This window comes from Alligator mississippiensis, chromosome 2, assembly GCF_030867095.1.
Source record: "Alligator mississippiensis isolate rAllMis1 chromosome 2, rAllMis1, whole genome shotgun sequence".
Classification (NCBI taxonomy): domain Eukaryota; kingdom Metazoa; phylum Chordata; order Crocodylia; family Alligatoridae; genus Alligator; species Alligator mississippiensis.
Genome location: NC_081825.1, coordinates 71,847,507 through 71,864,160, shown reverse-complemented (window position 1 = coordinate 71,864,160; position 16,654 = coordinate 71,847,507). Strand labels below are relative to the sequence as shown.

The window sequence follows — 16,654 nt, the reverse complement described above, 5'->3', positions numbered from 1 at the left end:
ACTTAGCCGCGCCTTATAAGGGCAGGCCCCCGCGCATGCGCAAAGCTTCACCGACCGGGGCGGGGGCTCGGAGGGGGTTTGCTTCGGCAGCGGCGGTGGCGGAGGCCGCGCGGGCCGGGGCCGGAGCCGGAGCCGGCCGGGGCGCGCGGCCATGATGCTGGGTGGGCCACAGCTGGCAGCGGGCCCAGCGGCGGGCGGCGGCGACCGGAGCCGGCTGCTGGCGCTCTACGTGCAGGACTACCTGGAATGCGTGGAGTCGCTGCCGCTCGACATCCAACGCAACGTGTCCCTGCTGCGCGAGATGGACACGCAGTGCCGAGGTGAGCCTGGCGCGGCCCGGCCCGCGGGACACCCCTCCCCCACGCGAGACCCCAGGAAGGGGGGGTGGAAACGGAGCCGCCGCGCATGCGCCCACGGTCGGGGGCGGGGCGGCCCCCACGCCACGCGCACGTTAGGGGCAGCGCGTGGGGGGGCGGTGCCAGACCCCCCCCCCCCCCCCGTGCCAGTGCCCACCCCCCTTTGCCGGCCCCCCCTCCCCCCCGCTGTTGCCTCAGTCCCGAGGCGCCTGCCTGAAGCCCGTTGCTGAGGTGCTGCCCTAATCCCCCCCCCCGCCTGTCTCTCCTGAAACATCTCTGCGTCGGGGCAGCTGCCCAGGTTCACCCCTGTGCCCAGCCGGGCAGGGATGCGATGGCCCCCTCAGCCGTCTGTCCCTGCTAGGTGAGCCAGCTGGCCCGGGGTCAGGAGCTTCAGATTAACCAAAGGCAGCGCTTTTCCCATAGCAGCTGGCTTGGGCGTGGGCCCTGGAGCTCTGGAGCTGATGTCCCACCAGGCCAGAGTAGGGCTGAGGCGAATCCTAGGAGGAAAGGGGTGTGGGTGTCTGTGGAGCCCGCAGGTGAGGGGCTTGGCCTCAGCATTGGAGCTTCTTCGCTCGACCTTGAAGGTTGCAAGTAGGAGAGGAGCAAGGGGGAAACCCCAGTCGGACCCAGCTTGCTCTCCCTTTCAGCCTCCCCTCTCTGCCGCTGTATGACACGGGGCCAGACAGACTCGTGGTCTGACCCAGCCAACGGCAGCTCCTGTGCGTGTATGTGCTGCAAGTCGGTAGCAGAGGGGAATGGGATCGGAGGAAAGTCAGGTTGGGAGGGACCTTGGAAGGGCTAGTCCAGTCCCTTGCTCCAGGCAGGAACATCCCTGGCCCAACCATCCTAATACCTGTGGCCCATTTCTCATCTTGCTTTTAAGTTCACTCCTAAATCTGAATGGAGAAGGAACAAAACCTTTTCAGTGGTTCTCCTCTCCCTAAAGGATGTTGGTAGTGATTTCTCCTTATACCCCTCTTCCCCCGAGCTTCCTAGGGTGTGCGGTCTCCCTGCAACCTGGCTGATGTGCTGCTGAATGGCCAGATGCATCCAGGCCGGGCTCTCCGAATGAAAAACTCATGTGAACACTTTTCCCTTTCCAAAAGCTGTTCCTTTGCTTTGTATGAAGTAGGAATAATGTCAGTGTCAGCACACCTGAAGATGCAGGTGGGATTCATCATTACCATGACAGCTGTAATTGTGCTGCACTGTGTATTTGATGAGGTATTGACTTAACATAGTACTTGTTCAGATGTCCAGAAGGCTGTATGTAATCAGCTGAATAACTGCTGTTATGTTCAGGCCATTTTTACTACAAAATATGAGCGCCCTCTAAACTCACCTGGGCTGGATTTGACCCACAGGGCTCCTTGCAGGCACATGGCATGCAGTGGTGGAAGCAGCTCTGGCTCCTGTCAATATACCCCAACTGGAGCCACTGCTGTGTGCACTGGGTGGTACTGGCAGCTCTGGTTCCGTACAGGGTATATAGCAGCAACTCCAGCGTAGCATGGGAGTGGGGTGGCAGTAGTGGTGATGGGCAAAGCAGCCGGAGGGGGACCAGGGCTGTATCAGCTCTTGCTGGCTCGCTCTCCTGCTGCCAACTGCCCAGTGGTCACTGTGGTCCAAGGGCCCAGATTCTCTGGCAGGCCACTGCCCTGGCCACTCCCTCAACTTCCAGTGGCCTGTCAGTCCAGATGGAGCAGTTCCCCAGGCCTTCCATGTGACATCCCTGCTTTAAATGATTGATTTGCTATAACAAGTTGGATTCCCTCTTTACTTAAACCAGAGTAACCATTGTGTTTGTGCTAAAGCAGTCTGTAGTACAACACTGCACTTAAATTTTTTCACTTGTTCTGGATTGCAAATTAGACCTGGATTTAAAAAACAATCTTTTAAGCTATTTAGCTCTAAAGCCCATCCTTTCTAGTTAAGTCTAGAAGTGACAGCTGTTACTTCTTTCTCTCTTCCATCTTTCAGCCAATAATAGTGATACACCAATGTATCAATCCAACATCGGATCAGTACAGATATAAAAAAAAAAAATCTATATTGGATATATGCCTTAAGTGGCTGATAATTGGGCTAATAAATGCCCATGCTGCATGCAGCCTGTATGCAGTGAAGAGACAGCCCACAGTGTGGAGAGCTACTTCCAGCTGATAAATCTGGGGGTGGGATAGGGAGAGGGAGGCTGGAGCAGGGGCAAGTGTTGCCCTGTCTGGGCAGGTGGGCAGAGGATGAAGCCTCAGCTTGTCTAGGGGGCGTGGGATGGAGCAGGGCTTGTCTGTGGGGTGCAGGGCAGGCGGAGGTGACTCCTGCTGCTGCATGCAGCTCATCCTCTGGCTCCCACTGCTGCTGCTGTCACTTGTCACGGTGGGGGGGAGGGGGCCAGGTGTCCCCGGATGTGCATGGGGCGGAGCGGGCTGGGGCTGTGCCCATCAAAGCCTGGGCTGGGTGGGGTAGGTGGCAGTGCCGCTGGGAGTGGGGAGCTGTGAGAGGGCTATGGTGAATTTTGGGGTGGTTGCAGCTTCCTCTAGCCCCCTCCCAGTGGCGTTGCCCCCCACCCCGTGTGGCCCAGGCTCTGCTGGCAACAGGACCCAGATCTGCATGAGGCGAACTGGGGCTGGGGCAATTCCCAGTGGAGCCTGGGCTGGGTGGGGCAGGGGGTGGTGCTGCTGGAAGGGGGCTACAGGGGGAGCTGCAGCCACCCCAAAATTTGCCGTTTCCCTCATAGCCCCCTGTTCCCAGCAGCATCACTACCCACCCCTCCCAGGCAGCTCAGGCCCCATGGGGAACAGCCCTGGCCCCAGCCTGCCTTGTCCAGTGCAGATCCGGGGGCACACGCTCTTTGTCTTCCACCTCCCACCCCCATGCCCTCCTGGATGAGTGACAGCAGCAGTGGCAGGAGCCACCTTACCCTCCCCCTGCACCCCATGGATGAGTTCTGCTCCATCCCACACCCACACAGATGAGCTGCAGCTTAGTCTCATTGCCAGCCTGCCCTCCCTGACTGGGCAGTGCATGCCCCTGCCTCCCTCCCTCCTTCATGGCAGGGCCTTGATTTGCCCCCACCCCCTTTCTCCTACCACACCAGACTTACCTGCTGCAGGTAGTGTATTGGATATCGGATTGGTATCAGCCGATATGCCTCCTTAAATATCAGCAATTGGTATCGGCCTCAAAAATCTCTATTGGTGCACCCTCAGTTGATAATATACCAGGCTATCACTAAGAGGGGAAGTACCAATCCTTATTCACAAGAAGCTACACTACAGGATATTATGTAGCTTTAGTTAACATAAGAATGGTTTAAATGGTCTTTAATTTTGGGATATTACTAAGGAATCAGAACTCAGAGGTGATGCCTTTTATTAGGCCACCTAGATACTTGCAAAAAAAAAAAATATATATATTTGCAAGCTTTTGGGCAATCTAACCCTTCCTCAGGCATCAGAGAATGCAAGGATTGTAAAATTTCTCCTAGGTGGAACTGAAAATTCATATTTCACAGGAGAGCTGAAGGTGTTATAAAGTCTCGTGGTTGAAATAGTTCAGTTTGTGCAAATTAGGCTCAGATAAAAGTTAGAACAGTCTATTTACCTCAGTGTTGTCTGGTGTCAAGCAGGATGTTGAATTACATTTCCTTCTGGTTATGATGTTTCATATTTCACAGGAGGATGATGTGATGGATGCTTTCCTGAGCAGGAAATTCTCTCCTGTTGGGGCAGTTTGGGCTGTATGAACATGCAGATTGAGCTGGAACAATAGGCAGGAGCCAGGGAGTCAGCTTTCAGGTTGTTCCAAGGTGGTAAATTTGTTTCCTTGTAAAATTATGAAGTTTTATACTATTCAGGTATTAAGCAGGCATTCCCTTGAGATGCCCATTGTAGCTATTGCAAAAGTAAGTCTGTGCATTATCTTTCTAACTGATAAGGAAAAGAGCATAAGAACAGGCTTTTATGTAAACTTTTTAAGTTCCAGAAGTTTATAAAATGCTTACCTTGTTTGAGGGTAAGCACTTAGAAGAGGCCTAGCTACTTAGAAGAGGCTTACTAAATCTTTCTTGAACCTCTCTACAACTAAACAAAATAGTTCTACAAGCAACCATTTTTTTGGACTCTTACCTTTTAATTTATGATCTTGTTGCCACGCACTAATGTGCAGTTCTAGGCTGAAGGGTGGGGGGAGCATTAACTTAACTTATTTTAGTCTTAACTTATTTTAGATTACTTATAAACAAGTGGGGTTTTTTTAAAGCAATCTAACTGAATGGAAGCTGTTTCTTTAGGCTTTATCTGAGGTTAGTTTTCTAAATTTGGACCCCTGTTTATCCAAAGGTCCCCACCCTTCAGGCATGTTTAGGAGGATGGGTGGAGAGGGATACCTGTTTTGCTCATTCATGATGCACTTGGTGGTGTATATCTGCAGGCAAATGCAGAGCACCTTGTGTATGTACCTAGGGTACAAAATAAAATTCTGTTCTTCAGTTTCCCCTTTTCCTTTTTTCATTTAGATTTTAATATTGGAGCAGGGAGCTGTTAGGCCTCTTTAGTTATACTGATACTTAGTGGAAATACTAGAAGAAATAAATCCCATCCCTTTAAATTGTAAAAATAAAGGTTTGTGTTTTCTGTAGCCTTGCACCCAGTATGTTTCAAATCATAGGGCAGAAGCATCCAGACTCTCTCTCTTTTTTTAAGGCCCTAGGTTTCCAGCCTTTTCAGTCCAAGGCCTGCAGTATTACTTTAACCACCCTGTTCCTGCTCTTCCTCCCCACTCCCAAAGGAAGAAGAGTCGTGGGCTCCGTGTTAATACTGTTGGGGGCTCCATGTTAATACTGTTGGGGGCAATAGCTTGTTTGAATTGTAGCCTTTGTTCTTCTTGCTTCACCTGCATTAAAACAGAGGTTGCTTCTAGGTTCCCCTATGCAGGGACTCCTGTGAAATTGAGGTAGCCAGTTGCAGGTAGTTCCTATACTTTCTGTCTTTCTGCTTTATGGGACTAAACTCTAAATCAGAGAGAGTATAGATAAAGCACTGCTTATTATCAACTGTTAATATGATCCCCCTGAAATCTGCAGGCTGTTTTAACCTGTTGGGCAAGGCTGCAGGCTGCTTTAACCTGTGCCAGGCAAGGCAGAGAATCTAGTAAGTGTGTGCAACTGGTTTGTACCAGTGGGTTGATGGTTTAGCAATTGGTTTGGGATGTCAGAATTCTTTGGAGGGCAATGGTGCTGCAGGTTTCTGCTTCGTATTAAGCTTGTCAATCACAGGGGCTAGATGCAGATCTCTTAAAATGGAAACTAGGTTGTGGTGCATAATTCTAGAGCAGATTCTATAGATGTTGAAGTAGTGTACATTCTGCAGTTCTGGTTTTAATTCAGTTGATTTAAATTGTTTGTATCAAGAAATCCTCTGTAGTTTGTCACTTCCCCCCTGCACTCAGACTTCAGTAACATGTGGTCTGGCAGTATATCTATGCTAGCAGAACTCCTGGTGTGGGCTCACTTATGCTATTGGAAATATTGTACTGGTCTAGCTTATGATGTTTCGGGAGGTGGTATAGGCAAGGCAGCTGAAAGACCCCCTCTGGCCTGAACTACGTCTCAACTAAGAGACAAGGCCAGCATGATGGGTAGCAGGGGTTCCCACTCCGGAACCCTGGCTAACAGTGATGAGCTGTCATCAGATTCAGTAAACTCCTTGACAGTTGATCCATTTAATGCTCTAACAGGCCTTTGCCTTTTGTTTTGAGTGCAAAGGTTCTGGACTCACCACTGGTCTGGGGTAGGGCACTTCTCACAGAGGAAGAGAATGGAGGCTCACTGCAAGTTAATCTCATATTTGAGTACAAAATAAAAGCAGCTGGTTTCTAAATCTGGCAGTCTTTCACCTTTTACTTGAATAAAGTTGAACTTGTTTTTATAGGAAAAAGCTTGCACTCAGGATTCCTTGCAGCTCATCTGAGAGAGCAGGCGAGATGATAGTGCATGACTTGCAAAAAAAAATGCAAATACTTCTAGAAACTAAACAGTGAACTGTATTAGTGAAGTTATTTTAGTATTGTGATTAAAAGTATCCTGTGATGATACACCAAAGACATGGCTCCTACCCTGAAAAGTTCAGTCTATAGCCTTTTCTAAATGTGGGGGGAGCTGGTCTAGAGCTTGTGTTAAAATTGTAATGATACTTTTAAACAGGCCAACTGTAAACCAGTTCAAGTGGATCCCCAGAGGTCTTTATATTTATCATATAGCTTTGTTTGATCAATTTACCTAACCCATGTAGAACTAAGCCTGATTTATTTTTAATAAAGGAAAGAAAAAAGATTATCTTTAGTACTAAGATTTTCACAGAACAGAGGGGAGGTTGAATATTCATAATATGCCTGTTATTCCTAGACATTTAAGTGGCCACTTGTGTCAACAAAATTATATAATGCAGTCATGTCAATGGTATAGAGCAGCACAGTACATTATTACTGTTCATTGCCAGAAATGAGCCATATGCTACTTACAACAGGCTGGACCAAAATCCCTGGCTTGTCAGTTGAATCTTGGAGACTCAAACTATTGAAGCTTAGTAAGTACCAAGATTAATTTTTGTTAGCTGTGTACAGGGTTATACAATGTTCTGAATAGCCTTATTTTCTTCCTTTAGAACTTGGAAGAATTATTTTGCAAGAGATTGTGATATATATTGGTTACTTGAAATCAGCATTCCATTTTTGAGTAACTGGTCTATCATTAGCATTAAGAATTGGCTCTCTTCCTCTGGCATGTGCTTCTAGCTGAAGATATTGTATCAAGCAAATTGAATTGCTGTTTAAAACTTTTTGAGGATGTTCTGGGTTTTTTTTGTTTGTTTGGGTTTTTTTGATGCGTAAGCCTTTCCCAACCGAGAACTATTCTGTTTATTTCTTCTCTTGTAGAGGCATTAAAAGAAATAGATGATGTCTATGAGAAATACAAAGCTGAAAATGATCCCATTCAGAAGAAACGCTTGCAACAGCATCTTCAGCGAGCGCTAATCAACAGCCAAGAGCTTGGAGATGAGAAGATTCAGATAGTTACTCAGATGCTTGAACAGGTAGAGAATAGGGCCCGGCAAATGGAGACCCATTCTCATTGTTTCCAAGATATGTCTGAAAATGAAAAACCTTTAGAAAAAGCAAAGGTGGAAACTTGCCAACCAGAGAGATCTTCACGTAGGCCTCGTCGCCAGCGGACCAGTGAAAGCCGTGACCTGTGCCATATAACAAATGGAATAGAAGACTGTGATGATCCACCTAAAGAGAAGAGATCCAAATCTTCCAAGAAGAAGAAGCGCTCCAAAGCCAAACAAGAAAGGGAAGTTTCACCTGTAGAATTTGCAATAGATCCCAATGAACCAACCTATTGCTTATGTAACCAAGTGTCTTATGGAGAAATGATAGGCTGTGACAATGAACAGTGCCCTATTGAGTGGTTTCATTTTTCATGTGTTGGACTTACCTATAAACCAAAGGGGAAATGGTATTGCCCCAAGTGCAGAGGAGATAATGAGAAAACCATGGACAAATGTACTGACAAATCAAAAAAGGATAGGAGATCGAGGTAGTGAATGCAATTCATGTTTTAAAGAGTTGCGTATTTTATATATATAAAAAAAAGTTTAATTTACAGAAAAATGTTTTAAGAAATGCATAAGACTATGCAATAATTTTTAATCTATAGTATTAATGGGGTATTAAAGGCTGTTGTACTTTGTTCTCTAACATTCTGCACTGAATAATTGAACAGGGTGGCTTCAGAACTGCACAAAGAGAATTACCAACTTTGGTGTTCTGGTTTCAATTTAACTTCAGTAGCGTTTTTAAGTCCCACTGCCCCCCCCAACCCACCCCCAAAACAAAACAAAACAAAACAAAAACAACCCATAAAAGCCTGAAAGAGCAATTGAGGAAAAGACTGAAGAATTAGCTGTGTTTTATTGGAAGTGGCATTTGACCGTTCTTACTTTTTGTGTAACATCCTCTGTTACTAAAATCTTGTCTGTTAATCGAGTTGTTCCACCTCCCATACCTTTAAAGTTTTCAGATGCGTCCAGGTGTGTGACGTTACATAAACAAGGTTTTGAGAACTTTGCTGTAATTGTAAGATAGTCTTCCAAGTCAAAAGCAGCCTGTTTCCTCAGTGGCTTTATATGACCAGTGTTTGTTTCAAGGAAGAAAATTCCACTAATTTATGCCTTTTTATGTCAATATTAAACTCTTGCCTTGGTGACTTTATATTTGGGAGTCAGTTTCTGGATAGGGTAGTAATTTGTAATGGTTTCTGATTTGATTTATCTTCATATACTTACTGGGCTTGTTTCTGGCACACACGTTCTAATTGAGGATGATAATACAGGCTCTTCTGTGACTTGGTAAGTGTGTCATGTGGGTGGTTGCTTGTGTAAAGTTGTAATTTTACTTCAATCTAGAACTGCTTCAGAGATTTCACTTGATTATCACTATTCTTATCTTGCTGTTACCTATATAATTCTAGAATTGAAACCAGGAAGCTAATATTGATAGTCTCTTGAGTGCCTTCATCTTGGATCTGACTCTCAGTAGACAGTATAGATATTCTACATGTCATTGTATGTGGTATGGGCCTATATTTTAGCCTTTCTTTTAGCGGTGTTCAGAGAGATCAGTGGGCAGACCTGCATTTCAACACTGGCTTGTTAATAAGGCCATGAATTCCAGGAGGTATAAGGAGAGCAGAAGCAGACAGTTCCTTTTGAAGTGTAAAGGAGAAGGGTTCATGGAAGAAAATGGCAGAGGGACTCGGAGGGATTTAAAGTCAGGGTTCATGAGGTGGGTAATGCTCAATGAAGCAGTTTCTCCAGGAGCCTCTTTACTGGTGATTTGTTCCCTGTCTTCCATGTAATGTTGTCAGCACATTTGATAGTCAAGCAGCTGCATATGGCCATTTTCTCTCAACTGGTAAGTACCTTTTGTTAATAAGATCCTATATTAGGTAAAATCTACATTTTAAGTTTTGCTGTTGGCTAGAAGTCAGCTATAGGTGCTATTTCACACATAACTGTGTTGGCAAAATCTCTAGTTTAAATGCAGCTGTGGTGAGAGAGCTTTTGTTAGCTAAATTTTCCTCATTCAGGGAGATAGTGTAGCTATACCAGCAGAAAAGCTCTGGTCAGCATATTCTGTGTTTCTACTGGGGGCTCTGATGATAAGCTCTATTGGCATAGCTATAGTGCCAGAAGCTTCATAGTGTGAATGGAGCCTAAGTGTTTTAGGTGAGATGGTGATGGCTTCAACATGACTCATTTGAAAAGAAATGGCAGAATAAATTAAATAACTGGGATGGTCCTGCTACTTATCCAGATGATTCTGGGTTTAATCTGGTTTGGGGAGGGGTGGGTGGATATGTGCATGCCTGTGTGTTCTTACTTTGCAGGTTTTTGGGTTTTTTTAAATGTTGTTAGCTACATAAAATGGATATAGTTTAGAGAACCTGCTTGATTTCCTTTGAATGCTAAGAGTCCTGCCATTTGGATACTTCAGTTCAACTGCAAACAATTCAGATTTTTCAAAGCTTTTTAACTCAACATCAGGCACATAGGCCAAATCTGTCAAGGTAACTAAAACAATTGTTATACATGAAATGACTGCCTTATGGCATCCTTATGCTAATTTGTCTAATCCCACAGACTGTTATTTACCAGGTGTTCTATGAATTGATGCTGTGCCACAATGTAGAGCCCCAGTTCAAACCAAAATTCTGGAGACCCGGAAGCAAGTCTCAAAAAGGCATTTTTAATATGCATCTCAAGTGGGCCCTGATTCCTTGCCTGTTCAGAGCATGTGTAAATTGCTCAGTGGTTAGTGCACAGGAAATGGAGAGGTTGATTCAAGGTCTTACTTCAATAAATACATTAATTATATAAATGGAGGAGTTTCAGCAGGAGTTTCTTCTGGGGTATATCTCAAATCAACTGTCAGGGGGTTGGTTTGCTCTCCTAGGAATTGAACGTAGGTTTCTCATAACCTATTCTGCTGATTCCAGAGACTTGAGTCCACATCCACTCTGTGCTTTAACAACCAGGCATTTGGCTATTTGGGAGATGGCTTTGTTTTCATGGCCAAGGATTAGGCCACTCCCTGCAGAAGGAGGCTTACAGAGCGGGACTGTGAGGGGAGTTTGCTGGCTGGTCTGGTCATAAACAAATGCCTGAGTCCCCCTTTGTGTTTCATGCCTGCATAGCTTAGCTTCCTGCTTAGCTGGTTTCTGAGGACTCTTTCCTTGAGAGCTTCAATTCTCCTTACACATTGTATATGGAGCCTGGTATTACGTTTAAGTTGAGGATTCCACCTGGCATCAAGGTACCTGTTATGCAATGGGCAAATAGTGGCTAACTTGCAAGTGGGAAGGTGTTCAGTGTTCCTTCAGTTTTCTGAAAGCAAGGAAATTATTAGGGAAACTGCATGGAGCTCATGAACAACTGCTACACTTTTTCAGCTTTTGGTAATGGCGCTTCAACAAGGCAGTGTAGGTGGAAGTGTATATGGCTCATCTGATGGAAAGTCTCATGTTAAGACTTTTGAGGAAGCAAGCTACACCTTTGTGCAGTCTTTCAGGTTAGTATCCATTTAGCATAGACAACAAAGAAAAAACATTAATCTTCCAAAGATGACTATTATCAGATTCTTAAAGGCAAGGACATCAAATTGGTTGGGTTAACTGACCTCTTGGCCATCTCTCTCTCTCTTCTCCCCCCCCCCCCCCCCCCCCCGGGTGTGATTTATCACTGAACAAAGATCTTGTGATACGTCTCAAACATTTGTCTGCACAGTACACATCTTTAACTGGGCGCAGCATTTCCCATAGCCACTTCATCTAGGCTTGATGAATCCTGTGCAGTATTGTTTCCACTGGGATTAGGCAAATCTTTCCAGTAAACTGTTTTGGGTGTATTGCCTAGATATAGCTTTCAGGTTCTGACTTCTACAATTCAGCTGCTATTGGCAATGCTGCCAATTGCTTACATTGTGTTTGTATATTATTTTATGGGCACAAAATTGTGTTTTTGTTTTCTTGTGGAAGTTTTTGGCTAGTGCTCTTTATAAATGGATTCCTTTTCAGCAGTGTGGATTCAAGTTCCCTAATCTGGTACTGGTGGGGCTTTAGAACATCACCCTACTGCTTTCCCAGCCACTGTTGCTTAAAGAGCCCTAAAACTGTGCTGTAGAAAGAGCAAGAACTAAGGTAAAGGTACAGAGTTCTGACTGATGCCCTGGTCATCTGTAAGGAGCCAAAGATTCCTCATGGCAAACACCACTGGAAGGAATTCGCTTTGTGTGCATTGCAGCAAAGGGAGGCTGGCAAAAAGAGAATACCACAGGCACCATTTCTAAAGTGGTATCTTGCTTCCTGGTATCTTAAGGATGGTGTACGCTTGGTATTTCAGTATGAAAGTACTTGTGAACAAGGCTGCTTACAAGTGGATACCTGCCCCTATTCTATTCTGGATATAAAGACTTTCTGAGGTTTTCATGAGAGACTTGCTAGACCAACATCACCAGTAACTCACTGTTGGGGCACTCTCCTGGGATATGGCAGTGCCACATTTAAGGCTTGGATCACCCTAAACATGTTTGTCATAATCAACTGGCATATGTAACTTGAAACATTTCTGACCAGCTTAAATTAAAACTTATGGCTCTTCATTTCAGAAGCTAGTCACTTGATCATAAAATACTCTGTGCTGGAATCTCAAACTTTAATATGCGTTTATAAGAGTGAGAGGTGGTTTGTGCCATTTTCTCCCTACAACTGAGCATGGTTTGAAGCTATGCACTTCTCTCCATGTCAGAGTGAGCACGACTGGGCATGTGCAGGGGTGTTCCCACTCATGGGGACAAGTTGCCCTAAGGTGGGCTAGTGGGGGGCTAGGGTCATCACCTGGGTTGGCCCCCGGTAGCTTTACCTGGGGTCTGGGGGGGGGGCCTCAGGGTTCCAGCAGTGGCGATCCAGGTGCATGCAGCCTGGCCAGCAGCCAGAGCATAACTCTGGCTAGCTAAACTCTAGTTTTGGGTGGTGCATGCCCTGCTTTTCTTTAGTGCGGGTTTTTTTGACACCAGGATCTCTGTGTCAGAAAACCCTGCTGTGCTGCAAATTAACAGCACAGCAAATGCCTGCATGTGTGGCACTGCAAACTGCACGTGCAGGCTTTGTCTGAATGCGCATACTGAGTGCACTATGTCCTGCAACTGAGGTTTATAATGTCAAACAAGAAAGCTGTGGACATACAGCTGGTCTAGACCCCACTCTTTTGTATACAACTACCTTCATTTATCAAAGGGGAATCTTTCTTGCACAGATATGCAAGTCTTGGATGTTACAGATAAAAAACGCAAAGAAGAAAACTAAGATTGAGACTACCTCCCCATACAATTTAAACCTCAGAATGCTGTTGCCAGCTCTATTCTTACATGGCATTTTTTTATTCAGTTTTATAAGCTGTATATAGAAAAATCATAAAAAAGGTTAGCTGAAATGGGATAATGACAAAAAGTTAAGTTGTGTCTTTCAGTAGAAACAAAAGACAACATCCTTGGCTATGAGAACTTTTTACTAGGGGTGCACCAGTAAAGATTTTTTGGGCTGATACAGATGGCTGATTGGTATCGCCTGATACGGCTGGTCAGTAATCTGATTGCTGATGTGCAGCCTGGCAGCTTGGAGAGCAGCATCTGCGTGGTAAGTCTGGGGGGGGGGGGGCGCCCACAGGGCGGTGCAGGGGAGGGAGTAGGGCAGGGGCAGGCACTGCCCGGTTGGGGGAGGGGGGGTATGGGATGGAGCTGCAGGGGGGGGAGGGGGATAGACAGCTCCCACTGCTGTGCACACCCCTGGCCCTATGCACGCAGCTCAACCTTGCCCCACGCACAAATCTGGGGGACAAGATTTGGCTGCTCCATGCCTCCCCCAGATGGAGCAGCTGATGCCCCTGCATCCCTTGGACAAGCTGCCCACAGCTCCGTCCCGGCTGGGCAGCACCTACCATCCTACTCTGTCACTGGGGGCCTTGATCTGTCCCCCCTCCCTCCCATGACCTTCCCCCACCTCCCACAGACTTACTGACCGGACACTGCTCTCCAAGCTGCCAGGCTACACTTGGCCATGTGAATGCTGCTGCTGTGTGCCTGCATGCAGCATTTATCAGTGACATTATTGGTCACATTGGCCAAAACCCCCCCAATTGCCCATTATGGCAATCTTCCGTTTATCATTACCAATACAATATGGACCGATGCATTGGTGCACCTTTACTTCTTACTCATTCAAGCCATGCCTTTAGTCAAGTCACTTTACATGCTGTACAGCGCCTCAAAAGTATATTAGAAAATCATGTTACTTCCACAGAGCAATTAATAAAATTGAAAGTAGGGATGTTCTGAAGTTAAGAGTTGTAAATTATGCTTTAAAAGCACTTTACTACTTTTTCTACCAGAATGTCAGAAGATGGATGACAGTTTACAACATTACTTTTATAACACCAATGCTTATACTGTTTCTAAACTTGCTGAATTTTACTCATTGCTTTAAAAGGAAAATGATTTCTTGTACTAATTCTGTATCTCTAGTACATTACAGGGTTTGAAAAACAACTGCTGCTGTGGCTGGGGAGATGTCCATCTGATGCTACTTTTTTGTTTGCTGAAATACAGGAGCTAATTACATCTTTACTGCAACTACTTATGTGAACAAATGCTCTAAGATGGGACAGTAGCAATTTTGTAAATGCTAGACAGACTTAGTTTATAGTAATAGGTGTAAAGGTAGACACTGAAATCCTGGTTTGTTTGAAATAGAAGGGAATTTTTGCCACTGACTTCAATAGGGCCAGGATTTCAGGCAGTGTGGCTGCTGACAGACGTGGAGGAAAAACCCCCCAAACAATGCTTTACCCAAAGAGGAAGTGGATTGGTTTGGCTCAGTTCCCTAGCATCTTTAAGATTGGGCACTTCAGCAGGGATTTTTGGCACTTTTTAAATCTAAAACTGATTCAATCAGCTGTTTAGATAAGTACCAAAAAGCACTGCTGAAGTGTGCAATCAATACAGACATTGGGCAAGCTGGGTCAAACTAGCATGATGCCTTTTCTGGGCATGCACTGTGCTTGGTGCAGGAGCGAGCTGAGCTGAAAGTAAAGTGCAGGGGGGGTTTCTTTTTATTCTTTCTCGTCTCATGTTTGTAAGCAGCCTGTATGTCTGTAGATAATTTAGCAACTAGGACTAGATCAATAAAAGGACTTGGGCACAAAAGGCTATCTCTGAACATGCCTCAGAACCTCAGTCTTGAGGAGGCTAAGAAATGGGACAATTGAGGTCACACCTATGCATATAATCTATAAGTCTGCCTGCAGAGTACCATCTAGTTAGCATGCAGCACAGCATCCCTCTTACCCAATCATATTTAGTTTCCCATAATTCCCTCCCCCTGCCTGAGTGGATTTGAATGTACATGTGCTAGTCACTAGGCAATAGGCTACGTTATAATGGGGCTCTTGGTAGCTGTTCCACTCAGAAAAGAGTTAATTATAGCCAGTGGTTGTATCACTAACTGGGAGAGGAGAGACCCTGGTTCTAGCTCCTACCCAATGAATGTTCAAGTATTTTAATTAGTCATCAGTGTAGGACAAGATCCATCTTCCCTGCTCCCAGGCCAAGTCAATTGATTACAGCCCAGTGGGTGCATCTACACCTGCAATTAATGCCCAGAAAGTTGACTGTGCAGTAAAATATTGTGTAGTAAGCTTTCCCCAAGAGGGCCTCTACAGGTGCTCTCATCAGGTGCAGATTTGTTCCCAAAGGGAGCAGTTCCATGCAGGGCTACTCCAGCCTTGCTGTGCTCCCCTACAGTAGCCAGGGGAAGCTCCAGGCTCCCCCAGGTGCCAGCCCTGGGCTGACAGGTGGCACCAGAGTCAGGCCCTGGCCTCTGGGAGGTGAGGGAAGCTGTCTTACCTCTAGGGAAGCTCTCTCCTAGCCCTGTGCCCAATCTGCAGACAGGGACATGAGGCTGGGAAAATGTGCTCTCCTGCAGCAGCTCTTTCCCAGCCCCATGTCATGATCAGCCAGTGGGACAGCTAGCAGTGAGCCCCCTGCTGGGCAGGGAATCCCCACTTAGCCAGGGGCTTGCTGCTAGCTGCCCCACTGGTGGGACAACTCCCATCCAGCCCCTGGCAGAGCAGGGAAGGAAGAGCTCCCCTGTCCCGGCACCGCTCAGCTCCCTGGTCCTGTGGGCTCCCAGCCCTAGAGCACTGGGAGGAGGAGGTAGCGGGGCAGAGAGGGACCCAGTCCCTGCGCTGATCAGCTCCCAGCTCCTGGGGGGAGCTGGGAACTGAGCAATGCTAGGAACGAGTTCCCTGCTGGTGTGGCTGACCAGGAGCAAATTTGCTTCTGGTTATCTACTGCCCTACTGTGCAGTATCTACTGTGCAGTTAGTTTAGTACCTGTTTTTACAGGTACTAGCTAACTGCATAGTAGACTAATTTACTACACAGTAGTTTGAGCACAGTTACTTGCACAGTAGATTAGTCTGCTGCACAGTAAAGTGTCTTGTGTAAACACCCACTAAATCTCAGTCACTGCATATAAAGAGGAACACCATATTTACTCAATTCTAAGATTCATATATGTAGGGTCAGAAGGGACCTTGCAGATCTTCTAGTCTGATCCCCTGCTCTGGGCAGGAGAGAGAACTGGGCTCAAATGACCCCAGCTAGGTAATTGTCAAGCCTCCTCTTAAAGACCTCCAAGGTAGGAGCCAGCACTACTTCCTTTGGAAGTTGGTTCCAGATCCTAGCTGCCCTGACTGTGAAATGCCTTCTAATGTCTAGTCTGAACCTACTCTCTAACAACTTACGGCCATTATTCCTTGTTACTCCGGGAGGCACTCGGGGGAACAAGGTCTCTCCCATTCCCTACTGGTCCCCCCTAGTAAGTTTATAGATGGCCACCAGGTCCCCTCTCAGCCTTCTCTTGTGAAGGCTGAACAGGTTAAGGTCCTGTAGTCTCTCCTCGTAAGGTCTGCCATGATGAGGCTCCCCCCTCATTTAAAATGGGGGGAAGTCCCTTGTCTTAGAGTATGAGAGCAGTGGGAGGGACAAGCAGCTTTTGTGGCTTGGGCTTCATCCCCTACCTGAGGATGCTGCTTGCCCCCCACCCTGCCCTCTGCCACCCTGGCACCCTGCCATTTTCTTCCTGTAGCTTCTTCTCCCCCATCTTTCCCTCCCTCCACGCAGTCT

At 46.4% G+C, this 16,654-nt stretch overlaps 1 protein-coding gene across 2 annotated transcripts; it reads left to right on the top strand.

The window, feature by feature from the left end:
- The first annotated feature begins 234 nt into the window (after positions 1–234).
- On the top strand, positions 235–8,627 carry ING2 (inhibitor of growth family member 2). Of its 2 annotated transcripts, none has more exon segments than NM_001317144.1 (3): positions 235–314; positions 316–320; positions 7,290–8,619. In NM_001317144.1, coding segments are annotated over 3 exon segments (741 nt in total). In that variant the 5' UTR covers positions 235–246; the 3' UTR covers positions 7,958–8,619.
- The last annotated feature ends 8,027 nt before the right edge of the window (positions 8,628–16,654 follow it).

Bases quoted from the DNA above. Each gene is read 5' to 3' on its own strand.
- ING2 (XM_014594989.2), top strand. From the start codon at position 247: ATGCGTGGAGTCGCTGCCGCTCGACATCCAACGCAACGTGTCCCTGCT.